This window comes from Bos indicus x Bos taurus, chromosome 5 (assembly GCF_003369695.1).
Source record: "Bos indicus x Bos taurus breed Angus x Brahman F1 hybrid chromosome 5, Bos_hybrid_MaternalHap_v2.0, whole genome shotgun sequence".
In the NCBI taxonomy this organism is placed as follows: Eukaryota; Metazoa; Chordata; class Mammalia; order Artiodactyla; family Bovidae; genus Bos; species Bos indicus x Bos taurus.
The window spans coordinates 37,695,032-37,723,004 of NC_040080.1; the positions used below are offsets into that span (position 1 = coordinate 37,695,032).

Here is a 27,973-nt window from a genome sequence, read left to right on the forward strand (position 1 = left end):
GGTTGTTAATGAAAGAGGTCCATTCTAGATGATTTCTGCAGCAGACACACAGCCAGGGGCTTGGCTCCTGCTCTAGGAATGTCTCCCTGCCCACACATGGACGTTCATTCCCCTGCCAGGCTAGGCCACACAGAAGCCTGCAGTCAGAGTCAAACACCTTTTCATAAAGGACTTTTTAATCTGCTCAAGTGCCTGACCAAGTATTTCACTTAACACTCCAGAGCTCTGTGCCAAAGGCATGGGCCCTGTTTGGCCTCAGGAACAGTAAGGGCATGTTAACCATTAGATGGGCTCTTCCTCAGGGCTTCCCTGGTGGCTCAGATGATAAAGAATCTGCCTGAATTGCTGGAGATCCAGGTTCGATACCTGGGATGGGAAAATCCACTGGAGAAGGGAATGGCAACCCACTCTAATATCTTGCCTGGAAAATTCCATGGACTGAGGAGCCTGGCAGGCTATAATCCATGGGGTCACAATGAGTTAGACATGACTGAACGACTAAGGTGATAAAACATATGTCTTATTCTGATGGCGAGGTTCTGCCTCACCTGTAGAAGAGTTGAAAGTTGGGGAGACTATATGGAGATAGGTGTACAGACAGTTGCCTGGGTCAGGAGGAGGCAACTGCAGAGTGTAACCCTGACTGGCCGCACAGATGGTGTCCCACTCGTGAGACACTTTTGTATTCTACTTTAACCAAAGGAAATGTCTGCCAAGTGAAATGATTAGATTTTACATAGCTGTCGTCCAGTCTTGAAGTCACATCTAACTCTTTGTGACCCCGTGGACTGCAGCACTCCAGGCTTCCCTGTCCTTCACTATCTCCTGGAGTTTGCTCAAATTCACACCCAATGAGTTGGTGATAACCATCTAACAATCTCATTCTCTGCCTCCCTCTTCTCCTTTTGCCTTCAATTTTGTGTAGAGTTGCTACTAAATTGTTTTTTCCAATGATAATTAGCCAATGGAATTCACTGTGTTTTAAGACCACTCCCTATTATTGAGAAAAGCCTATAGTTAGCAAAGGTGTTCTTCTTCCCTTTTACCATGACACGTCAGTTACAGTTAAATTTTGTAATTATTGTTTAAAATTACTTTTTTAGAGCAGGTTGAGGTTACAACAGACTGGTTCCAAATAGGAAAAGGGGTCCGTAAAGGCTGTATATTGTCACCCTGCTTATTTAACTTATATGCAGAGTACATCATGAGAAACGCTGGGCTGGAAGAAACAAGCTGGAATCAAGATTGCCGGGAGAAATATCAGTTGCCGAGGTCCAGCCCTGGCTGATCCAGGGAGTTCGAAGGGGAGACGGCGTCGGCAATTACACTGGCTTTCAGTTCAGTTCAGTTCAGTTGCTCAGTTGTGTCCGACTCCTTGCGACCCCATGAATTGCAGCACGCCAGGCCTCCCTGTCCATCACCAACTCCCGGAGTTCACCCAGACTCACGTCCATCGAGTCAGTGATGCCATCCAGCCATCTCATCCTCTGTCGTCCCCTTCTTCCACTGGCTTTAATTAAATATTAATCAAAGATATAAAGAGTAATAGAATGAGGATAGCTCAGTAGGAAAATTCAGTGGAGAAGAGAGGCTGAGTAGATTGGTTTACGCAGAAAGTCAATATAACCTGTGACATCAGGTTAGCTCTGACCACGGAGGCCGCAGGTGCCCTCTCGAATAGCGGAAGGTGCCCCACCTTAGGCACCTTCCCAAGTGGGTCTTAGAAGCCCAGGCAAATAAGTGGTTGCAGAGGACCTCCGTGCTCCAGATGGAAACTCAGCCAGAGGTTGAGAGAAAGAATGACATGGGGAGACCAAGCTTCAGTGAGCAAGGCCCACAGCTTTATTTTCAACAATCAGTAACCTCAGATATGCAGATGACACCACCCTTATGGCAGAAAGTGAAGAGGAACTAAAAAGCCTCTTGATGAAAGTGAAAGTGGAGAGTGAAAAAGTTGGCTTAAAGCTTAACATTCAGAAAACGAAGATTATGGCATCTGGTCCCATCACTTCATGGGAAATAGATGGGGAAACAGTGGAAACAGTGTCAGACTTTATTTTTTTGGGCCGCAGATGGTAACTGCAGCCATGAAATTAAAAGACGCTTACTCCTTGGAACGAAAGTTATGACCAACCTAGATAGCACGTTCAAAAGCAGAGACATTACTTTGCCAACAAAGCTCCATCTAGTCAAGGCTATGGTTTTTCCTGTGGTCATGTATGGATGTGAGAGTTGGACTGTGAAGAAGGCTGAGCGCCAAAGAATTGATGCTTTTGAACTATGGTGTTGGAGAAGACTCTTGAGAGTCCCTTGGACTGCAAGGAGATCCAACCAGTCCATTCTGAAGGAGATCAGCCCTGGGATTTCTTTGGAAGGAATGATGCTAAAGCTGAAACTCCAGTACTTTGGCCACCTCATGCGAAGAGTTGACTCATTGGAAAAGACTCTGATGCTGGGAGGGATTGGGGGCAGGAGGAGAAGGGGACGACAGAGGATGAGATGGCTGGATGGCACCACTAACTCGATGGACGTGAGTCTGAGTGAACTCCAGGAGTTGGTGACGGACAGGGAGGCCTGGTGTGCTGCGATTCATGGGGTCGCAAAGAGTCAGACATGACTGAGCGACTGATCTGCACTGAACTAACTGAGGTTTAGAACACAACAGAGAGGGAGGTACAGAGGTTTCCCATATATCCCTGTCCCCACACATGTATAGCTTCCTTCATTATCAACTGAATCTTCCACCCAGAATGCTGTTGTATATATGGCATATATTTATATGCCATATATATATAGTACGTTTACACATCATAGTCACCTGAAGCCCATTACTTTACCTTAGGGTTCAATCTTGGTCATCTTTGTAATACCATACAGAGTATTTTCACTGCTGTAAAAATTCTCTCTGCTCTGTCTATTCATTTCTCCCCCAAACTACCTCTGGCAATCACTTATTTTTTGTCTCATTATATTTTTGATGAGTTTTTGCCTTCATTATATTTAAATTTAAAAAAAGAGAGACTGGAAAGCAGCCCATTTTAGGCTAATTGAAAATGAATTTAAGGTTTATGGAAAGGCAAGATTGGCCACGAGTCCCTTGAGTGACTGTTCTCTCTGATTTTGTGGATATTTGAGATTTTCCATAATAAAAAGTCTTTTAAAAAAACATGATTGGCATTTAAAACCTTATTTCAACCCTAATTGTAACATGAATGCCATGCAAACTTCAAAAAGGCTTTTAAGACAAGGATAAGATTGCTCATGTACCTCCACTTGTGAAATCAAAGGCTGCTAGGGATGAATGATTGTTACCAAATAGCTTAGATACTCCTTAAATTTATCTTGGTAAGAATATCAGTAATCCATTGGCTTCTTCTGCAAGTGTGGCAGTTATCAGAACCCCACAACATCCTCTCATGCCACTTGGCTTCCACTGTCCAACACTCGTGACTCTCTACTTGACCTCTTTCTCTGGTCCTCAGAGACAGTTCTGCCTGTATCAGCAAGAGGAGGGCTTCCACTCCCGGTGGGGCTCTGCCTGGGAGCATCCCCGCTCCACTGACTGAGGGCAGCTGATATATAAATACTGATATCTTAGTGATGAGCAGTTAAGGGTACCACCAGATTCATGGTCTCTGAAAGAGATTTAACTTCAGGACCAAAGACAGTCTCAGTCACTCAGAGCTTTGTGTAGATTTTATTTAAAGTGAAAGTGACAAAAAAAAAAAAAAAAAAAAAACTTGTGACATCTGATAGACATCAGAAAGGGGTAGGAGAGTACCCGCCTCACTAATTTAAGTGGGGCCTTATATACTTCTCAAGTAGCTGCTGAGAATAGATAAAAAAATACCTCAAGGCTGTGAGAATTTTGCCCAGACCCTTTGCCATAACATACATCCTGGAATGACATCAGCAAGAGATTAGCCAGAAGGAACAGGCTAACCCAGAGCTCAAGGCTATGGAAGTTTTTACCCAGACCTTCTCCCATAACATACATCCAAAACTCAAAAAATAAAAAAGTCCTTGAACAAGAGATATTGCTGCCTATGAACAATATCTTGTCTAAGGCAAAAGAATGTTAAAAAGTATGTTTACCTCCTCCTTGAAGGGGGCCTTAGGCTTGGACTCCTTATCAACCTGCCTAAGTTAACTCTCAATATCCTTACTCTCCTATTCCTTGAGGCACTTCAGGCCACATAACTCTGAGGTTTTTGTTCTCCATTTTTCTCCTAGATAGTAATTGCAGCCATGAAATAAAAAGATGCTTACTCCTTGGAAGGAAAGTTATGACCAGTCTAGACAGCATGTTAAAAAGCAGATACATTACTTTGCCAACAAAGATCTGTCTAGTCAAGGCTATGGTTTTTCCAGTGGTCATGTATGGATGTGAGAGTTGGACTGTGAAGAAAACTGAGCGCTGAAGAATTGATGCTTTTGAACTGTGGTGTTGGAGAAGACTCTTGAGAGTCCCTTGGACTGCAAGGAGATCCAACCAGTCCATCCTAAAGGAGATCACTCCTGGGTGTTCATTGGAAGGACTGATGTTGAAGCTGAAACTCCAGTACTTTGGCCACCTGATGCGAAGGGCTCACTCATTTGAAAAGACCCTGATGCTGGGAAAGATACAGGGCAGGAGGAGAAGGTGATGACAGAGGATGAGATGGTTGGATGGCATCACCGACTCAATGGACATGGGTTTGGGTGGACTCTGGGAGTTGGTGATAGACAGGGAGGCCTGGCATGTTGCGGTTCATGGGGTCACAAAGAATCGGACACGACTAAGCGACTGAACTGAACTTTCTCCCAGAATGCCCCAATAGATTAAGCTTCAGTTTTCTCATAGTGGCAACATGTTGGAAAATGGATCTATTATTAGTTTCTTTGTCTTCCCTGTCTTACTTCCTGACAGAGCTCCCTAGGAGCACCTCCCAAACATACTTCTTGTACTTGAATCCTTGTCTCAGGATCAGCTTCTGTGAGAATTCAAACTAAGCCAGCAAGATATCAAGTTGAGAGACCCAGCCTGCAACTTGTGGAAGAAAACATTCATAAAGTTTGAGTCCTTTTGAAAGGATTTTGAAAAGCTGTCCTGTGGGTTATATCAGTGCTTGGATTTTTTTTTTTTTTAATCATGGAGTAGATTGCATATGAATCTACCTTGTGGAGCTAATGTAAATAATTAGTTTGGTAATGATTGAGGCCCATGATCCCAATATTTAGGTAAAAGTCTAAAGAATTTGGGGGATAAAAGTGTTTTTTAATGGGATTTTTAAAAAAACTTTAGATAATTGATCAAATGGATCAAATTCCATCAGCAGATGGAATTAGCAATCCCAACTAGAAATCTGCCAACTGAATGAATGTTCAAGGTGGGAACTGAAGAACAGGGTAAGTTAGAAATTGTTGGTAACCCTATTGTTAGAGAACTGAAGTCAAAGGCTACGTTCTATAGGATGAGATTCCATACATTAATATAAAACTTTCCAATCTGTATTTTCAGTTGAGCCTGGAATAGGAAATGGCAACCCAATCCAGTATTCTTGCCTGGAAAATCCCATGGGCAGACAAGCCTGGCAGGCCCAAGTTCATGGGGTCACAAAGAGTCAGACACGACTTAGCGCATATGCACGCAGAATATTTTTAGTTAGTATCTTTTGTAAATTTGCAAGAAATAAGAAATGTCTAACTCAGTGTATAAGCCTTTTCCTTTTTCATATTTATTTATTTATTTGGCTGCACCAGGGGTTAGTTGCTTGTAGCATGTGGGATCTAGTTCCCTGAACAGGAATTGAACCCAGGCCTCCCCTATTGGGAGCACTGAATCTTATCCACTGGACCACCAGGGAAGTCCCTAAGCTTTAAAAAAAAATTTTTTTTTTTCTGTATTGAGGTAACTTTGGTTTATAACATTATGTAAGCTTCATGTGTACAACATTGTATTTTTAGTTCTGTGTACATTACTGTGTGCTCACCACTAAGATTTAGTTTCATCCTTCACCATACAATTGATTTGCCTTTACTCACTTTGTCCTCCCCTCCTCCCCTTCCCCTCTGGTAACTACTGCTCTGTTCTCTTTATGTGTTTTTGGTTGATTTGGTTTGTACATTTATTTTGTCTTTTGTTTCCATAACCAAATATGAGTGAAATTATACGGTGTTTGTCTTTCTCCGTCCGACTCAGCGTGATACACTCAGGGTCCACCCATGTTGTCACAGGCGTAAGCCTTTTTACTTTTTATTTTATTTTTCAAATTCTTGGCTGCACTGCATGGCATGTGGGATCTTAGTTTCCTGACCAGGGATCAAACCTGTGCTCCCAGCATTGGAAGGTAGAGTCTTCACCAGTGAACTGCTGGGGAAACCCCAGCCTTTTTATTTTTGACTGTGATTTAGTTTTGTTAGTATAAATGAAAACCTTGTATTTATGCTAATTTTTAATTCCTTTAAGGTATCTTGGATATTGGGTGAGGTAAAGGAAGGAGCCCAGATTTTTTATTTAACTACCTGGGTTAATTATGGTGCCATAAAGCAGGATAGGAAAGAAGTGATCAAGACTTGGTTTGGGGTTGAAAGAGGTAACAACTTGTAATTTAAGGCATCTGTGGGTCATGGAGAGTGTTGATGTCTGTTAAGTGTTGAATACAAGGTCCTTTGGCTCAGATGGGAAATACTCTGCCTGCAATGCAGGAGACCTGGGCTCCATCCCTGGGTCAGGAAGAACCCCTGGAGAAGGGAATAGGTGGCTACCCACTCTAGTGTTCTTGCCTGGAGAATTCCATGGACAGAGGAACCTGGAGGGCTTCAGACCACAGAACCACAAAAAGTCAGACATGACTGAGCAACTAACACTGTGCAGGGCTTCCAAGAGCTAAACTGTGTGTTCCCCGCTTTATTCTCCAGACACTTCCCATGACAGAGGTGCCCCAGCCACTTCTGACTGCTCACTCTTGACTCTCTTTGCACTGGCTGTTCCCTATTGGAACACTTTTTTATACCCCTCCCTCTCCATCACCCAGGCTCCTGTTTGAATACCTGCTGTGACAGCACTCACGCCCATCAAATAGCACCAGAACAGTGGTTCATAGGGAGTTTTGGAGGCAGTCTGTCTGAATGTAAACCCCAAGCTCCACCCTTCCCTGCTGTAACCTTGGCAGTAACTCTCAGTTTCCTAAGATGGTGGGATAGTATTAGAACCTCTCATAGAACTATTGTTTTTGTTGTTCAGCCACTCAGTCAAGTCCAACTCTTTGCAAGCCTATGGACTGAGGCACTCCAGGCTTCCCTGTCCTTCACTATCTCCCAGAGTTTGATCAGACTCATGTGCATTGAGTCAGTGATGCCAGGCAACCATCTCATTCTCTGTCACCCACTTCTCTTCCTGCCCTCAATCTTTCCCAGCATCAGCATCTTTTTCAATGAGTTGGCTCTTCACATCAGGTAGCCAAAGTATTGAAACTTCAGCTTCAGCATCAGTCCTTCCAGTGAATATTCAAGGTTGATTTCCTTTAGGATTGACTGGTTAGATCTCCTTGCTGTCCAAGGGACTCCCTAGAGTCTTCAGCACCACAGTTTGAAAGCATCAATTCTTTGGTGCTCAGCCTTCTTTATGGTCCAACTCTCATATCCATACATGACTACTTAAAAAACATAGCTTTGGCTAAATGGACCTTTGTTTGTAAAGTGATGTCTCTGCTTTTTAATATGCTGTCTAGGTTGTCATAGCTTTTCTTGGAAGGAGCAAGCATCTTTTAATTAAGAAGATTAAATGAATTATACCGAGAACTTACAGCATGGCACCTAAAGTGTTCTTTACACCTTCGCTATTACTATTAGTTGCTATTTAATAAGACAGCCCATATCACCTTCCATCAAAAAAATTTTTTTAAAGATTTGTAATAACAGTCTGAGCAAAGAGTGCCAACTTACAGCAGTGACTATTCTGGTCTTTCCTAAATCTTATCACAAACAACTTTTTTTTTCCTCCCCTCTTTTTTACCTTTAAGTTAATTTTTTGTAGATTGCATAATCTGTATACTGCCTATCTTTTATACTGTTATTGTTTTCTTAAGCATTTCCTGATATTTTCACATATGGATTATTTCCAATTTTTAATTTTCCTGGTTGAATCTGTTTGGTGAGTGTTTTCTTATGACTTAATTGCTTAAGATTTTTTTTTAATTTAGTCAAGTTTTATTTTTATACATTTTATGATAAATTTCTCTGAATGTTCCCTGAAATGTTTCTATAATATAATATGTATCTATTAGCCATTAAAATGCTAACATAAGAAATTTAAGAATATACCCATGTGTCCTTTAAATTTATGAATATAAATTATAATATACCAAAATTTAAATAAGCTGAAAATAATACTTCTGTAGCAAAGAGCAAGGGGGTATGAAGTTTAACAGTTTTTAACATATAAATTACTGTAATTTAAAAAATTAACTTGGAAATAATGAAATAGGTATGGATCTGTTTAAACTGAGATTAAAACAATCCTTTTGATGTAGGACATATAATTTAGTTCTTGAGAAAAATAACCCATTAGGAATCAAGTTGTTAAGTAAACATGATTGATGCTTTCTTTTTAATGCCAACCTATTCCCTTTTCATATTTAGCATAAAGGCTATTTCATAGCAGAATTATAACTAATATAAATGTCAGTGTAATGAATTTATTCATAATGATTGAAATGCTTTTAAATTTTTTATCTTTTTTTAGTTTTATTGTGATATAGTTGACAAATGCTCTTTTTTAAAAACCTTTGAATTAGATCACAGAAAATTCTGTACTGTCCACTGCACTGGTTACTTGAGAAGCTGGCCTCCAAATATTGCTGGAATGGAAGAAGAAAGGGACAATAAGAAAGACAGGAGTAATTTCACCTGCCTTGTTGCCGTTGGAAGACTACATCCACATATTGTCCCACAGAACAGTGGCGAGATTAAAGTGAAACCAACTGAATTTATTACCCGTTTTGCAGTTAACGGAAAATTTGTCTATGTTGATCAAAGGTAAACATTTTTTTGCCATACTGATTAGAGTTCAATGGGATATTTAAAGCTACTAAAGATGTGGCTTAGTAGCACGGCTGGATTTTTTTTTTTTAAGCTTTAGAATGGGAATAAAGCTTAAATGAAATAAGGATATGGATACATCTATAACCAAATTGTACACTTAAAATATTTCTTAGCCAGTGGTGCAGAAACTGCATGGCCTATGGCCACACTTTTATTGGCACATGGTGAGAACAGCATACCGTGGATTAGATAGGTGGCCTCAGGAACAGCCTGGTGCCTGGCTGTCCATTCTGCTTTGCAACTCTAATCTGGGTCAAGGGCAGCCAAAGGGAGCCCAGTGAAGCTAAGGGTTAGTCATCTCCTGGTCCACTTCTCTACTGTCCTGATCATGTATGGAAAAACAGTCTTCCAGAAGGGGATACATTCACAAATTCTGAACCTTACTTTTAATTTTAAAACTAGGGCAACAGCAATTTTAGGATATCTGCCTCAGGAACTCTTGGGAACTTCTTGTTATGAATATTTTCATCAGGATGACCATAGTAATTTGACTGACAAGCACAAAGCAGGTATGCCTTGAGTGGGGTTGCCTTTTAGTACTTTTTAAATTATAGTTTCAACTCTTAATTTTTCATTCCTGTGAAATCTGAACCTTGAGTTAATCCTTAAAGGACTGATTTATACAGTGGTAAACTGTTATGCTGATTATTATCTTTTCTTATTAAGTTCTACAGAGTAAAGAGAAAATATTTACAGATTCATACAAATTCAGAGCGAAAGATGGGTCTTTTGTAACTTTAAAAAGCCAGTGGTTTAGTTTCACAAATCCTTGGACCAAAGAACTGGAATATATTGTGTCTGTCAACACTGTAGTTTTGTAAGTAATACTTTATGTTGTTAAGACCTTTTTATTAATTTCAAATAAGTATCTTTGTTTCCCTCTTTTCATCTTGCTAAATCATTAAAACTATTTGATTCTCTGTCTTTATAACTTGAGGTAATGCCATTTGCAGCAACATGAGTAGACCTAGAGATTATCCTACTAAGAGAAGTAAGTCAGACAGAGAAAGACAAATACATGATATCACTTACATATATTAATAGAATCTTAAAAAATTATAAATATAGTAGAAACTAAACATAGTAAAGCAATTATACTCCAATTCAAAATTAATTTTTTTTAACAGTTCTCATCACAAGGATAAAAATTATAACTATGTGTAATGACAGGTGTTATTAGACTTTTGTGGTGAACATTTTTCAATATATGCAAATATTAAATCATTATCTTGTACACCTGAAACTAATACAATGTTCAGTTCAGTCACTCAGTCGTGTCCGACTCTTTGCGACCCCGTGAATTGCAGCACGCCAGGCCTTCCTGTTAATCACCAACTCCCGGAGTTCACTCAAACTCACAATCCATCGAGTCAGTGATGCCATCCAGCCATCTCATCCTCTGTTGTCCCCTTCTCCTCCTGCCCCCAATCCCTCCCAGCATCAGGTTCTTTTCCAATGAGTCAACTCTTCGTATGAGGGGGCCAAAGTACTGGAGTTTCAGCTCTAGCATCAGTCCTTACAAAGAACACCCAGGACTGATCTCCTTTAAAATGGTCTGGTTGGATCTCCTTGCAGTCCAAGGGACTCTCAAGAGTCTTCTCCAACACCACAGTTCAAAAGCATCAATTCTTCGGCACTCAGCTTTCTTCACAGTACAACTCTCATATCCATACATGACTAATGGAAAAACCAGAGCCTTGACTAGACGGACCTTTGTTGGCAAAGTAATGTCTCTGCTTTTGAGTATGCTATCTAGGTTGGTCATAACCTTCCTTCCAAGGAGTAAGTGTCTTTTAATTTCATGGCTGCAATCACCATCTGCAGTGATTTTGGAGCCCCAAAAAATAAAGTCTGACACTGTTTCCACTGTTTCCCCATCTATTTCCCATGAAGTGATGGGACCAGATGCCATGATCTTAGTTTTCTGAATGTTGAGCTTTAAGCCAACTTTTTCACTCTCTACTTTCACTTTCATCAAGAGGCATTTTAGTTCCTCTTCACTTTCTGCCATAAGGGTGGTGTCATCTGCATATCTGAGGTTATTGATATTTCTCCCCGCAATCTTGATTCCAGCTTGTGCTTCTTCCAGCCCAGAGTTTCTCTGCAAGTTAAATAAGCAGGGTGACAATATACAGCCTTGATGTACTCCTTTTCCTATTTGGAACCAGTCTGTGGTTCCATGTCCAGTTCTAACTGTCGCTTCCTGAACTGCATATAGGTTTCTCAAGAGGCAGGTCAGGTGGTCTGGTATTCCCATCTCTTTCAGAATTTTCCACAGTTTATTGTGATCCACACAGTCAAAGGCTTTGGCATAGTCCATAAAGCAGAAATAGATGTTTTTCTGGAACTCTCTTGCTTTTTCCATGATGCAGCAGATGTTGGGAATTTGATCTCTGGTTCCTCTGCCTTTTCTAAAACCAGCTTGAACATCAGGAAGTTCACGGTTCACGTATTACTGAAGCCTGGCTTGGAGAATTTTGAGCATTACTTTACTAGCGTGTGAGATGAGTGCAATTGTGTGGTAGTTTGAGCATTCTTTGGCATTGCCTTTCTTTGGGACTGGGATGAAACTGACTTTTTCCAGTCCTGTGACCACTGCTGAGTTTTCCAAATTTGCTGACATATTGAGTGCAGCACTTTCACAGCATCATCTTTCAGGATTTGAAATAGCTCAACTGGAATTCCATCACCTCCACTAGCTTTGTTCGTAGTGATGCTTTCTAAGGCCCACTTGACTTCACATTCCAGGATGTCTGGCTCTAGGTGAGTGATCACACCATTGTGATTATCTTGGTCATGAAGATCTTTTTTGTACAGTTCTTCTGTGTATTCTTGCCACCTCTTCTTAATATCTTCTGCTTCTGTTAGGTCCATACCATTTTTGTCCTTTATGGAGCCCATCTTTGCATGAAATGTTCCCTTGATATCTCTAATTTTCTTGAAGAGATCTCTAGCCTTTCCCATTCTATTGTTTTCCTCTATTTCTTTGCATTGATCGCTGAGGAAGGCTTTCTTATCTCTTCTTGCTGTTCTTCGGAACTCTGCATTCAAATGGGAATATCTTTCCTTTTCTGCTTTGCTTTTCGCTTCTCTTCTTTTCATAGCTATTTGTAAGGCCTCCCCAGACAGCCATTTTTCTTTTTTGCATTTCTTTTCCATGGGGATGGTCTTGATCCCTGTCTCCTGTACAATGTCACAAACCTCAGTCCATAGTTCATCAGGCACTCTATCTAATCAGATCTAGTGTTATATGTCAATTATATCTCAATAAAAAGTTGAGATTTTTACCCTCCAAAAAATTAATTAATTAAAGAATGACACAAATGAACTTACACAACAGAAAGAGACTCACATAGAAAACAAACTTATAGTTGCCAAAGAAGAAAGGGGGGGAATAAATTGGGAATTGATGATTAATAGATACAAACTACTATATATAAAATAGATGAACAAGGACCTACTATATCACGGAGAACTATATTCAATATCTTTTAATAATCTATGATATAATGGAAAAGAAACTGAAAAAGAAAATATATATGTGTGTGTAATCACTTTGCTATACACATGAATCATTGTAAATCAACTATACTTCAATTAAAAAAAAAAAACACATATGATCCCCTGGCTTTGTAACTTGAGTATATATTTTGAGTAATTCATTCACTGCTCATTGGCATTAGTTCTCAGAATTAAGCTAAAAGTTTGCCCTTTTGTAATAAGTTCCTTTTGGCTTGATATAAAATGTGGCAGTAGATGCATTTATTCAGGCAGTTTTTTCCTACCCTTCATGACCTTCTTTTGTCCTTCCAGAAAACACTGTGGATGTGGCTTTAAACTGTTTATAATTGTAAGAAGGCTTCACTAGTGGCTCAGACAGTAAAGAATCCACCTGCAATGTGGCAGACCTGGGTTCGATCCCTGGCTTAGGAAGATCCCCTCGAGGAGGGCATGGCAACCCAGTCCAGTATTCTTGTCTAGAGAATCCCCATGGACAGAGGAGCCTGACAGGCTACAGTCCATGGGGTCGCAAAGACTCTGGTCGGACACAACTGAGCAACTAAACACACAAGCACATAATTGCTATAAGTCATTTTGGCCTCCACATCATTTTTTCATGTCCGTCTTCTAAACTTTGGGACCACATATACTTGTGTAAAAATATTTGGCTGAGGGATAAGCAGAAATCCAGACCATTCACTGCCTTCCAAGACCTGGTCTATGGCTATGTCAGCCTAAAGAAAGAGCCAGCTTTTCTTGATATGCTCAATATGCTAGCATGGCCCCATTCCAAGGATTATTTTTCTATGTTCTATTTGAAATTGCTATAAGGTTTTATCAATCCAATTCTATTTCCTTATCTAAAATATTTAGTTTTTTAAAAATAGCCCCTCCAATTCTTAGTACCTGCAGTAAGTACTAATTACCCATCCTGATAATTCTATTACTCATCCCAACAATTCTTGCCTTCTTATCATTAGACTATGAACTGAGAATTTGTATCTGTGAGAACATATACATTACAGGGTAATACGGCATCTGGCAAAAGCCCTGGTACTTAGCACATCAATACCTCGGCATTGGTGGTGACATTAACAATATGCATATAAAACACTAGTGGGTCAAGAACTGACCATTCAGATACACAGAGCTTAATGTAGTTGCTTTAACATTTTTCTTCACCTTAAAAAAATCACCTATGGTGTTTCTGAATTCTAGGGGACATAGTGATGCTGGAGAAACATCATTGCTTCCTTGCAGCTCTCAGTCATCAGAAGGTAAGCTTAGTTTTAGGTGTGAAGACTTATTACTAAGAAAGTTATCATCTTTATCTGTCTTGGAGAGGGAAAAATTTCTAAGTGAACTTGAAAAGATTTCAGTGGGTTGAGTTATCCTCCTCAGAATTCCCACAGTACTTTGGTCACACTTCTGTTATAATCTTATATTGTATTGCAATAAGTTGTTCACTCAACTGGCGCACTGCTAGACTGTAAGAGCAGAAATGATGTTCTACTTATTATCAACCACCAGCTGCTAGCATAGTTCCTTGTATGTTAGAGCGCTCAAATGTCTGTTGGTCAAATTTATGAAAAGCACCAAGGGGAAGTTATCGTAGCTGTGCACCACAGGAATATGTTAATATATTATTTGCATTAAGAAAAATCAACATATTAGGAAATATTAAAAGTAGAGTCATTCAGCCATAAAAACGAATGAAATATTGCCATTTGCAGCAATATGATTGGACCTAGAGCTTGTTATACTAAGTGAAGTAAGTCAGAGAAAGACAAATATGATATCACTTATAGGTGGGATCTAAAAAAAAGAATACACATAAATATATTTACAAAACAGAAATAGACTCACAGACATAGAAAACAAATTTATGGTTATCACAGGGGAAATAGCGGGGTTGAGAGGGATAAATTAGGAGTATGGGATTAACAGATACACACAGCTATATGTAAAATAATAAGAATTTCATATATAGCACAGGGAACTATCTTGTAATAACCTATAATGGAGAGAATCTGAAAAAGAATGTATATACACATATATATGTACAACTGAATCACTTTGCTGTACATCTGGAACTAACAATATTATAAATCAACTATACCTCAATAAAAGAAAAAAAATAATATTGCTCTGCCTTTAGTGTGGAGTAAGTTAAAGTGTGAAGAACTGTCTATACTCAAGGGTTATAGGTCATGGTGGACCCCTCAATGACTTCCCACATACTTGATTCACATCAGTCTTTATAAGCATCTTAAACCATTATGAGAATGTTTGTAAGGTAAGCATGAATGTTTCTAACATTTTAGGATGCAGCTGGTTTGTTTCTCTTAAAGAGGGAAATAGGAAATATATTTGAATTGAAAAAATATATTGACCAAGTTATATACTTTTTAAAGTCCTCAGTTGAATCTTTTGTTATGATTTAGGATCCTCTAGACAGTCTTTTATTAGTGTGCCTGGGACGTCTACGGAAATATTACTCGGTGCTGGTAGTATCGGAACAGATGTTGCAAGCGAACTTCTGGACTTACAAAGGTAATGTTTGATTACTGCAAATACTTTCACAAGTAGAATCATCATCTTATTAACCATACAAATATTAAAAAATCAATAGGTTTCCTGTATGCAAACAGTAACCAGTTTAATAATATAATGGAAGAGATCACTTTTATAGTAGCAACTTAGTTTGTAAAGTCCTTCCTAAACATCGCACAGAACCTAGAATTCATTAAGATAAAAATGGATAAATTTAATTGTATAAAAACTCAAACATAACTATAACCATTGTAATTAACAAGGCTAAAAGACAAATTATAAGCCATAGAAAATGTGTGTATTACATAGGATAAAATACACTAATTATCTTAATATATGAAACTTTTGACTGTGTGGATCACAACAAACTGAAAAATTCTTAAAGAGATGGGAATACCAGACCACCTGACCTGCCTCCTAGGAAATCTGTATGCAGGTCAGGAAGCAACAGTTAGAACTGGACATGGAACAGCAGACTGGTTCCAAATTGGGAAAGGAGTACATCAAGGCTGTATATTGTCACCCTGCTTATTTAACTTACATGCAGAGTACATCATGAGAAATGCTGGACTGGATGAAGCACAAGCTGAAATCAAGATTGCCAGGAGAGATATCAATAAGCTCAGATATGCAGATGACACCACCCTTATGGCAGAAAGTGAAGAGGAACTAAAAAGCCTCTTGATGAAAGTGAAAGAGGGGAGTGAAAAAGTTGGCTTAAAGCTCAACACTGCAGATGGTGACTACAGCCATGAAATTAAAAGATGCTTGCTCCTTGTAAGAAAAGCTATGACCAACCTAGACAGCATATTTTGAGCATTACTTTACTAGCGTGTGAGATGAGTACAATTGTGCGGTAGTTTGAGCATTCTTTGGCATTGCCTTTCTTTGGGACTGGGATGAAAACTGACCTTTTCCAGTCCTGTGGCCACTGCTGAGTTTTCCAAATTTGCTGGCATATTGAGTGCAGCACTTTCACAGCATCATCTTTCAGGATTTGAAATAGCTCAACTGGAATTCCATCACCTCCACTAGTTTTGTTCATAGTGATGCTTTCTAAGGCCCACTTGACTTCACATTCCAGGATGTCTGGCTCTAGGTGAGTGATCACACCATTGTGATTATCTGGGTTGTGAAGATCTTTTTTGTATAGTTCTTCTGTGTATTCTTGTCACCTCTTCTTAATATCTTCTGCTTCTGTTAGGTCCATACCATTTCTGTCCTTTATGGAGCCCATCTTTGCATGAAATGTTCCCTTGGTATCTCTGATTTTCTTGAAGAGATCTCTAGTCTTTCCCATTCTGTTGTTTTCCTCTATTTCTTTGCATTGATGGCTGAGGAAGGCTTTCTTATCTCTCCTCGCTATTCTTTGGAACTCTGCATTCAAATGGGAATATCTTTCCTTTTCTCCTTTGCTTTTCACTTCTCTTCTTTTCACAGCTATTAGTAAGGCCTCCCCAGATAGCCATTTTTCTTTTTTGCATTTCTTTTCCATGGGGATGGTCTTGATCCCTGTTTCCTGTACAATGTTAAGAACCTCCATCCATAGTTCATCAGGCACTCTATCAGATCTAATCCCTTAAATCTATTTCTCACTTCCACTGTGTAATCATAAGGGATTTGATTTAGGTCATACCTGAATGGTCTAGTGGTTTTCCCTACTTTCTTCAATTTAAGTCTGAATTTGGCAATAAGGAGTTCATGATCTGAGCCACAGTCAGCTCCCGGTCTTGTTTTTGCTGACTGTATAGAGCTTCTCCATCTTTGGCTGCAAAGAATATAATCAGTCTGATTTTGGTGTTGACCATCTGGTGATGTCCATGTGTAGAGTCTTCTCTTGTGTTGTTGAGAGAGGGTGTTTGCTATGACCAGTGTGTTCTCTTGGCAAACTCTATTAGCCTTTGCCCTGCTTCATTCCGTATTCCAAGGCCAAATTTGCCTGTTACTCCAGGTGTTTCTTGACTTCCTACTTTTGCAATCCATGCATGTAAGAAGACTCTTGTGAGTCCCTTGGACTGCAAGGAGATCCAACCAGTCCATCCTAAAGGAGATCAATCCTGGGTGTTCATTGGAAGGACTGATGCTGAGGCTGAAACTCCAATACTTTGGCCACCTCATGCAAAGAGTTGACTCATTGGAAAAGACCCTGATGCTGGGAGGGATTGGGGGTGGGAGAAGAAGGGGACAACAGAGGATGAGATGGCTGAATGGCATCACCAACTCGATGCACATGAGTTTGGGTGAACTCTGGGAGTTGGTGATGGACAGGGAGGCCTCGTGTGCTGCGATTCATGGGGTTGCAAAGAGTCGGACAAGACTGAGCGACTGAACTGAACTGAACTGAGACAGCATATTAAAAAGCAGAGACATTACTTTGCCAACAAAGGTCCCTCTAGTCAAAGCTATGGTTTTTCCAGTAGTCATGTATGGACGTGAGAGTTGGACCATAAAGAAAGCTGAGTGCCAAAGAATTGATGCTGTTGAACTGTGGTGTTGGAGAAGACTCTTGAGAGTCTCTTGGACTGCAAGGAGATCCAACCAGTCAATCCTAAAGGAAATCAGTCCTGAATATTCATTGGAAGGACTGGTGCTGAAGCTGAAACTCTAATACTTTGGCCACCTGATGTGAAGAACTGACTCATTGGAAAAGACCCTGATGCTGGGAAAGATTGAAAGCAGGAGAAGGGGATGACAGAGCATGAGATGGTTGGATGGCATCACCAGCTCGATGGATATGAGTTTGAGTAAAATCTGGGAGGTGGTGATGGACAGGGAGGCCTAGTGTGCTGCTGTCCATGGGGTCACAAAGAGTTGGACATGACTGAGTGACTGAACTGAACTGATGAAGAATTTTATAGTATAAAGTTATTGAATGTTATATTAAAGTTTATGTATCATACATTTTATATATAAAACTTTATGGGTAGTATAAAGAATACAGTTGTCAAGGAAGTTTTAAAAATAGCTCAATATTAAAAAAAAAAAGTTGGAGAGTAGACTTGAAAAAAAAAAAAACAAATGGCCAAGAAACTAAAAATTGCTCACCCCCACTCATAGTTAAAATTATATATATATATATATACATACATATATATATACACAAAATTAAATGATAATAAGATACCCATTTTCATTTAGGAGATTGTCAAAAGTTTGCAAGTTTGATAATATTGGTGACAGTGCAAGGAAACAGTCAAACTGTCCATGGGAGCATAAATTAGTGAAGGCTCTTGGAGGGTAATTTAATAATACCCATCAAAAATGTAGTTGTATATAATCTTAGACTCAACAACCCTACTTCAGAAGCAAATATTCTTTTACAACTGCAGAAAGATCCATGAATAAGACTGTTCCTTGCTGCACTTGTCTACGGTCGGGATTTAAGTATTTATCCATACAATGTTATACTTTGTAACAGTTAAATATTAGGTAGCTCTATCTATGCTAATATGGAAAGAACTTTATATGGTTAATAGGAAAAAAGCACAGAAATAGAACAAAAGAATAGTATTATGGGCTTCCCTGGTGGCTCAGACAGTAAAACATCTGCCTGCAATGCAGGAGACCCGGGTTCTATCTCTGGGTCAGGAAGATCCCCTGGAGAAGGAAATGGCAACCCACTCCAGTTCTCTTGCCTGGAAAATTCCATGGACAGGGGAGCCTGTTAGGCAACAGTCCATGGAATTGAAAGAATCAGACACAACTGAGCAGCTTCACTTTCACTTTCATAAGGAAGAAAAGATATGTGTGGATATATGTGCATATGCATATATGCAGGCCCATAATTACTCATCTAAAACCTTTAGGCAGGTTTTAGATAAAATTTGAACTCAGAATTTCCTTAGATTTTAGAAAAATAATGTTTCAGAATTCAAGCTTTTTAGAGGTAGGTATAATACCCCCAGAAAACAGTTATATCATGGGCTGCTGCTAAGTTACTTCAGTCGTGTCTGACTCTGTGTGACCCCAGAGACGGCAGCCCATCAGGCTCCCCCATCCCTGGGATTCTCCAGGCAAGAACACTGGAGTGGGTTGCCATTTCCTTCTCCAATGCATGAAAATGGAAAGTGAAAGTGAAGTCGCTCAGTCGTGTCTGACCCTCAGCAACCCTATGGACTGCAGCCCACCAGGCTCCTCCATCCATGGGATTTTCCAGGCAAGAGTACTGGAGTGGGTTGACATTGCCTTCTCCGATATCATGGGCAGTACTCCATAATAATTAAATCAGTATTTCTCCAGTGATAAGTATTTACAGATTAAGTGGTGAAGTGTGTAGGAGGAAAGGGGAGTATGAGTTTGGGTTAAATACATTTAACAAGACTAGGAAAGGACAGTTTTTTTTTAATTAATTTATTTTTAAATGAAACAAGGATGAATATTTTTAATGACAAAAGATACAATTCACAAAGAAAATAGACATCATAAATCATTAGGCATCTAACAACAAAGAAACAAAGAACATAAAGCAAAAATCAGAAGAAAAAGATATATAATCGGCAGCTGCAGCCGCCCATGTTGCTCCCTGATTCATGGTTGTGGGTGCTCCGGACTTGGCGCCTCTGGGGGGAGTGGCCAGTGGGCCTGCATCTCAAGTCTGTGGGATTTGAGGCTAGGCTGCTGTGGCCGCCTCCTTTTGGTGGCTGGGCCACCCTGATAATTAAGGCTAGGGCAAAGCAGGTTGACCAGCACACATCTGGAGATCTCCCTGGCTGGGGAGGATGGGAGGAGGCTGAGGGGATCATGTCCAGGAGGAAACTCCACCTCTCCACCACTGAACGTGTCATCAAAGAGATCAAGCCCTGAGCCTTTGGAGTGGGAACACTGACTCCAAGACCCAGACTACCAGAGAATTAACCCTAGGGAGTATCAAATAGTGAGAACTCACACAAAGGAAACCACTTGAATACAAGACCCAGTACCACCCTGTGCAGGACACCTCATCTAAACAATAAACAAAGCAAAAACACAAACCCAATCATCAGCAGACAGGATCACCACCTCACTCAGCCTTGCCCATCAGAGGAAAAACAAACAAGCAAACAAACAAAAACTTAGCATGAATCTCATCCTATACGAAGCTTACACAAACTACTGGACCAAACTTACCAGGGCCAAAAGGAAGAAAGAATTCAACCTTGAAGACTGGAAAAAGGAGTCCTCAAACACAGTAAGTTAAAAAAAAGATAATGGAAAGGCAGAAAAATATTACACAAATGAAGGAACAAACTAGAAACACAGAAGTCCAAATATTTGAAGAGGAAATAGGCAAACTACCTGAAAAAGAATTCAGAATAATGATGGTAAAGATGATCAAAAACCTTGAAAATAAAATGGAGAAAATGCAAGAATCAACAAAGACCTAGAAGAATTAAAGAATAAACATACAGAGACAATTACTGAAATTAAAATACTCTAGAATGGACCAATAGCAGAATATCTGAAGCAGAAAAACGAATCAGTGAGCTGGAAGATAAAATGGAGGAAATAACTTTTGAAGAGCAGAATAAAGTAAAAAGAATGAAAAGAATTGAGGATAGTCTCAGAGACGTCTGGGACAATATCAAACACACCAACATTAGAATAATAGGGGTCCCAGAAGAAGAAGAGAAAAAGAAGGGATATGAGAAAATGTTTGAAGAGATTATAGTTGAAAATTTCCCCAACATGGAAAAGAAAATAGTCAACAAGTCCAAGAGACACAAAGAGTCCCATACAGGGTAAACCCAAGAGGAAATACACCACAACACATACTAAAACAGACAAAGACTAAACACACAAAGAAAGAATATTAAAAGCAGCAAGGGAAAAGCAACAAGTAACATACGAGGGAAATCCCATATGCTTAACAGCTGATTTTTCAGCAGAAACTGCAGGCCAGAAGGGAATGGCAGGATATATTTAAAGTACTGAAAGGGAAAAATCTATAACTAAGATTACTGTACCCATCAAGGACCTCATTCAAAATTGATGGAGAAATCAAAAGCTTTTCAGACAAGCAAAAGTTGAGAGAATTCAGTACCACCAAACCAGCTTTACAACAAATGTTAAATGGACTTACATAATCAAGAAATAAAAGAGAAGAGAAAGATCTACAGAAACAAACCCCAAACAATTAAGAAAATGGCAATAGGAACAGATATATCAATAATTACTTTAAATGTAAGTGGATTAAATGCTCCAACCAAAAGTCACAGACTGGCTGAGTGGATACAAAAACAAAACGCATATATATGCTGTCTACAAGAAACCCACTTCAGACCTAAAGACATATATAGACTGAAAGTGAGAAGATGGAAAAATATATTCCATGCAAATGGGAAGCAAAAGAAAGCTGGAGTCCTTAAAATAAAGATTACAAGAGATAAGGAAGGACACTACATAATGATCAAGGGATCAATCCAAGAGGAAGACATAACAATTGTAAATATCTATGCACCTATATCCTCAACAAAATTTTAGCAAACAGAATTCTGCAACACATCAAAAAGCTCATACACCATAATCAAGTTGGGTTTATTCCAGGGATGCAAGGATTTCTTCAATATGTGCAAATCAATCAATGTTAACATTAATAACACTATATTAACAAATTGAAAGATAAAAACCATATGATAACTTCAATAGATGTATAAAAAGCCTGTGACAAAATTCAGCACCCATTTATGATTAAAACTCTCCCAAAAAAATGGGCATAGAAGGAACCTTCCTCAACGCAGTAAAGGCCATATATGATAAGCCTACAGCAAACATTATTCTCAATGGTGAAAAACTGAAAGCATTCCCCCTAAGATCAGGAACAAGACAAGGGTGTCCACTTTCACCTCTATTATTCAACATTGTTCTGGAAGTACTAGCTACAGCAATCAGAGAAGAAAAAGAAATAAAACAAATCCAGATGGGAAAAGAAGTAAAGCTCTCACTGTTTGCAGTTGACATGAAACTGTACATAGAAAACCCTAAAGATAGTATCAGAAAATTACTAGAGTTAATCAGTGGATTTAGAAAAGTTGCAGGATACAAAATCAATACACAGATATCACTTGCATTTCTATATACTAACAATGAAAAATCAGAAAGAGAAATTAAGGAATAAATCCCATTTACCATTGCAAACAAACAAATAATTATCTAGGAATAAACTTACCTAGAAAGACAAAAGAACTGTACATAGAAAATTATGACACTGATGAAAGAAATCAAAGATGACATAAACAGATGGAGAGATATTCCATGTTCCTGGGTAGGAAGAATCAATATTGTGAAAATGACTACACTACCAAACACAATCTACAGATTCAGTGTGATCCCTATAAAATTACCAATGGCATTTTTCACAGAACTAGAACAAAAAATTTTACAATTCATATGAAAACACAAAAGACCCCGAATAGCCAAAGTAGTCTTGAGAAAGAAGAATGAAGCTGGAGGAATCAAACTTCCTGACTTCAGATTATACTATAAAGCTACAGTCATCAAAACAGTATGGTACTGGCACCAAAACAGAAATATAGACCAATGGAACAAGATAGAAAGCCCAGAAATAAACCCATGCACCTACGGGTACCTTACTTTTGACAAAGGAGGCAAGAATATACAATGGGGCAAAGTCAGCCTCTTCAGTCAATGGTGCTGGGAAAACTGGACAGCTACATGTAAACAAATGAAATTAGAACACATCTTAACACCACACACAAAGATAAAATGGGTTAAAGATCTAAATGTAAGACCAGAAACTATAAAACTCTTAGAGGAAAACATAGGCAGAACACTCGATAACATAAATCAAAGCAAGATCATCTATGACCCACCTCCTAGAGTAATGGAAATAAAAACAAAAGTAAACAGGTGGGACCTGGTTAAACTTAAAAGCTTTTGCACAGCAAAGAAAACCATAAGCAAGGTAAAAAGACAACCCTCAGAATGGGAGAAAATAATAAGAAATGAAACAACTGACAAAGGATTGATTTCCAAAATATACAAAGCAGCTCATACAACTCAATACTGGAAAAACAAACAACCCAATCAAAAAGTGGGAAAAAGACCTAAACAGACATTTCTCCAAAGGAGACATACAGATGGCTAAAAAACACATGAAAAGATGCTCAACATCGCTCATTATTAGAGACATGCAAATCAAAACTATAATGAGATAGCACCTCACACCGGTCAGAATGATCATCATCAAAATGTCTACAAACAACAAATGCTGGAGAGGGTGTGGAGAAAAGGGAACGCTCTTGCACTGTTGGTGGGAATGTAAATTGATATAGCCACAGTGGAAGATGGTATGGAGATTCCTTAAAAAACTAGGAATAAAATCACCATATGACCAAGCAATCCCACTCCTAGGCATATACTCTGAGGAAACCAAAATTGAAAAAGACACATGTATCCCATTGTTCATTGCAGCACTATTTCCAATAGCTAGGACATGGAAGCAACCTAGATGTCCATTGACAGATGAATGGATAAAGAAGTTGTGGCACATATACACAATGGAATATTACTCAGCCATAAAGGGAATGCTTTTGAGTCAGTTCTAATGAGGTGGATGAACCTAGAACTTATTATACTGAAGTAAGTCAGAACTTATTCTGAACTTATTCTGAAGTAAGTCAGAAAGAGAAAGATAAATATCATATTCTAATGCATATGTATGGAATCTAGAAAAATGATACTGAAAAATTTATTTACAGGGTGGCAGTGGAGAAACAGACATAGAGAATAGACTTATGGACATGGGGAGAGGGGAGGAGAGGGTGAGATGTATGGAAAGAGTAACATGGAAACTTACATTACCATATGTAAAATAGATAGCCAACAGGAATTTGTTGTATGGCTCAAGAAACTCAAACAGGGGCTCTGTTATCAACCTAGAGGGATGGAACGGGGAGGGAAAAGGGAGGGAAGTTCAAAAGGGAGGGGATATATGTATACCTATGGCTAATTCATGTTGAGGTTTGACAGAAAACAACAAAATTCTGTAAAGCAATTATCCTTCAATAAAAAAATAAATAAAAATTTAAAGATATATAATCATAAAGAAAAAATAAAATCATAGTGAGACATATTAACATTTCTCTGAGAATATCTTATCAAATGCAGAAAAAATAGGAATAGGAGCATCTTGAATGATGTTATTAATCATTTACATATAATACATTTATATTTATATTAATTTTACATCCTACACAAAAACACTTAAAATTTTATATCTCATACATTGTTATTAGGTGAGGAAAGGACAATTACTGAAGCAGTTTGGTGGGTATATGAAATTTCTTTATATTATCTGCTTTTATATCTCTTTGGAGTTTTCCATAATAGCTCTAAAATGTATTTCTGAAGTGAATTGTAAATATTTGTACTAAGTAGCACAAAGTTCAACCAAGAAAATTACTCTGAGTAGGGTTATAGTCCAACTCCCTTTGTCTGCATGTGGATATCCAGTTTTCTCACATAATTTGCTGAAAAGACTATTCCTTCTCCCATTGAATGGTCTTGGCACCCTTGTTGAAAATCATTTTTTGACTGTATATGCTGGAAGGGCAACATAAGGAAAGCAAAAATTGAGCCAGACGTTGCTAGCTGGGAACTATTAGAATGTGCAGGCTGCAGTGTATGGAGTTTTATGTATGGAGTCACCTTGGCCAGTGTATGGCGTTGAGTAGGAGAAAGCATGCTGGTTTCAGCAAACAACAAGGAGATTCACTGAGGAAGAGATCAGGCCACTGAGCAACGGAGTTTTAACTCAGTTAAGTAGGAGAAAGCATGCTGGTTTCAGCAAACAACAAGGAGATTCACTGAGGAAGAGATCAGGCCACTGAGCAACGGAGTTTTAACTCAGTTAAAAGGGACTGCTGCTGCTGCTAAGTCACTTCAGTCGTGTCCGACTCTGTGCGACCCCATAGACGGCAGCCCACCAGGCTCTGCCGTCCCTGGGATTCTCCAGGCAAGAACACTGGAGTGGGTTGCCATTTCCTTCTCCAATGCATGAAAGTGAAAAGTGAAAGTGAAGTCGCTCAGTCGTGTCCGACTCTTAGCAACCCCATGGACTGCAGCCCACCAGGCTCCTCCATCCATGGGATTTTCCAGGCAAGAGTACTGGAGTGGGGTGCCATTGCCTTCTCCATAAAAGGGACTGAGGTGAAGTTAAATAGCAGGTTTTTGCCCAGTAAACTAATATGAAGAAAGCCATATTTCAGAATCTGGTAGTGACATGCATGGTTAGGGGAAGTTAGCTTTTTTCATCTTTAAACAAGGGCTAGAGTGGTTGGTGATTTTAAACCTTGAACCACAGAATGAGCAGTCAGCCAAGCTATATACATTACATTGTGAAAAATCTCCAAGACATGTCACTAATCTTTTCATCTATGTTTCCTACCTAATTCATTTCATTTTTCTGTTTTGATTTCTCCCTCTATAATTTCTTGTCAGCTGCATCCCTGGAAATACACAAGGCCATAAGTTATGTTTATGCCATTATGTATCACATAATTGAGCATTTAGTAATATATAATATTGTAAGTTTTATATATTAAGTTTTGAAGAGATTTGTTATCTCTTCAAAAGCCTTATGATCATGTTTTTATCTTCATGTATTTGTACCTGGAGATGACCTATTATAGTAAAAACATGACGTATTTTCCACTTAAAGAAAAGGTTGCAGAATGTTAGAAAATCTTTCTTTAGTTCTGCTTTTTAGTATCCTGATAAGAACTGATTCTTGATGTCAGTGCCTATTTTGAACTGTGTAATTGTTCCATTACTATGCAAAGTGTTGTATTAAGACAGGTAACATGATGTACTTAAGAGCTTTCACCTTGGGGTTTTATGTTTCTATTTACTACAGTGTTTTCAGCACTCTGTAGTCAAATATATGTCTGGCTCTGAACAAGTCTAATGATGAAAACTGTTGTGATATTCAGTCTTTATGTTCCTCCCTGTATTTTTATCAGTAGACTGTATTCAGAAGAGAAATTTCTCTAAAATATATATACATAGACATATAACATGTTTTATGTGTAATTTTTGAAGGTTACAGTCATCTTCATCCCTTGATTCAAGTCCAACAGATTTATTGAAAGATACACACACTCTCAACTGCAGGAATGTAAGTACTATTATAAGTGATAATATTCATGAAATAAATGAATGATAAATTGGTCCTTGTTGATTATTTCTTTTGAGAAAAGAGGCAATCCTGTAAAAAAAAAAAATGATTTCTTTCCAGAGTTTTTAAGAGGCAGTGTAGAATAGTGGTTAATAGTGAAGTTGCTGGGACATTAATGTCTGGGTCCAAGTTTTGATTCACCTGCTGGGATAACCTCCTGTGTATTTTTTAAACTCTGCATCTCAGCTTCCTCATTTGTAAAACAGGAATTAATAATAGCTCCAGTTTCTTGTAGTGGTGTGTGAATTAAATGATTTAATACACAAAGAAACAAAAAACCTCACAGTTCCTGGGACATAGTATGTGCTCAATAAATAATAGTTGTTATTTTAACAAACTCCAAGTCTATGGATTAAAAGTATTCCTTATGGTCTGGAAGAAAGCTTAATATAAGCTACAAAATAAGTATTACCTACTATTTAATTCAATTGAACAAATATTAGCAATTTTAAATACATACAAAATGTGTGTACTGAATATATGGAAGACCCTCATATAATATAATTGTGATGTATCCCAGACAACAAAATGCTCTAAAGTAGGTATACTTCCCAGGTGGCACTGGTGGTAAAGAATCCACCCGTCAACATAGGAGACGTAGGAGAATCGGACTTAATCCCTGGGTCAGGAAGAGCCCCTGGAGTAGTAAATGGCAACCCACTCCAGGATTCTTACCTGGGAAATCCCATGGACAGAGGAGCCTAGTGGGCTACGGTCCATGGGGTCGAAAAGAGTCAGACACAACTGAAATGACATAGGACACAGCACATGAGAATATAGGAGAGAAGAGAAATTAAATCTGACCAGGGACAAAAGAGAACCTGAAAATATCTTTTTATATTAATATAGACTTTTGTTCTGGTATTTTCAAGTTTTACTCATACATTTAACACCTGTTTATTGGGTATGCATTTTGTGCCAGACCAGAAACAGGGATTTAAGTCCTTGTAGCACACAAGAATCTCTGAGTAGTGTATGTTATGTAGGCATTATGATAAAGTTTATCAACTGAATCAGGCAATATAGGTAAACAATTTCTTTTGATGAGCTATATTGAACATCAGTTTGTTTGGCCTATGTCTGTGTAACACTATTACAACTTTTGGTAAAAGTCTCTGGTTTAATACATTCCCTATTCCAAAGCAGTATTTCCCACTGTAGCTTTGGATGAGATATAGTTTTACCATCATTTTAAAAATACTGAAATGTGTTTCCTTCTTAATCTAAAACTTTCCCTTATATGTGTAATTGTATACTCTAGTTATGATTATGAATAATGTAGGAGCTTTGGAGTCAGATGGACTTGAGTTAGAATCATGGCTCCAACACTTTAGACAAGATATTAGACTCTTTAGGCCTCAGATTCTTGACCTCACAATATTTATAACATGAAACAAAATTTTATTTGTGGAGTACTAAGCATAGGACACTCAGTAAGTGCAAATTGCCATATTGTTCATGACAGCACACCCACATATGAAAACTGGTAAGAAATATTTATTTCATTCAAATAGGAAACTTACTGTTTTTTATTTTGTCATTACAGATGTCAGATAAGGAGTTGATTACCCTAAGTCCATCTGAAATAGGGGAACGAGAAGCTACAAAGCAAAACCAAAGTGCTACTGCTCCCCTCAGTCATGAACCACTCCTCGGTAAGAT

General features: G+C 38.6%; 1 protein-coding gene across 2 annotated transcripts in view; it reads left to right on the forward strand.

Moving 5' to 3' along the window:
* ARNTL2 (aryl hydrocarbon receptor nuclear translocator like 2) overlaps window positions 1–27,973 on the forward strand; it is a 96,053-nt gene that overhangs the window by 63,458 nt on the left and 4,622 nt on the right. For both annotated transcript variants that reach the window (XM_027541589.1, XM_027541588.1), the window contains 7 exons: window positions 8,778–9,018; window positions 9,487–9,593; window positions 9,751–9,901; window positions 13,804–13,862; window positions 15,030–15,138; window positions 26,176–26,251; window positions 27,858–27,966. In XM_027541589.1, coding sequence (XP_027397390.1) covers window positions 8,778–9,018; window positions 9,487–9,593; window positions 9,751–9,901; window positions 13,804–13,862; window positions 15,030–15,138; window positions 26,176–26,251; window positions 27,858–27,966 — 852 coding nt within the window. The remainder of the gene's footprint in view (window positions 1–8,777; window positions 9,019–9,486; window positions 9,594–9,750; window positions 9,902–13,803; window positions 13,863–15,029; window positions 15,139–26,175; window positions 26,252–27,857; window positions 27,967–27,973) is intronic.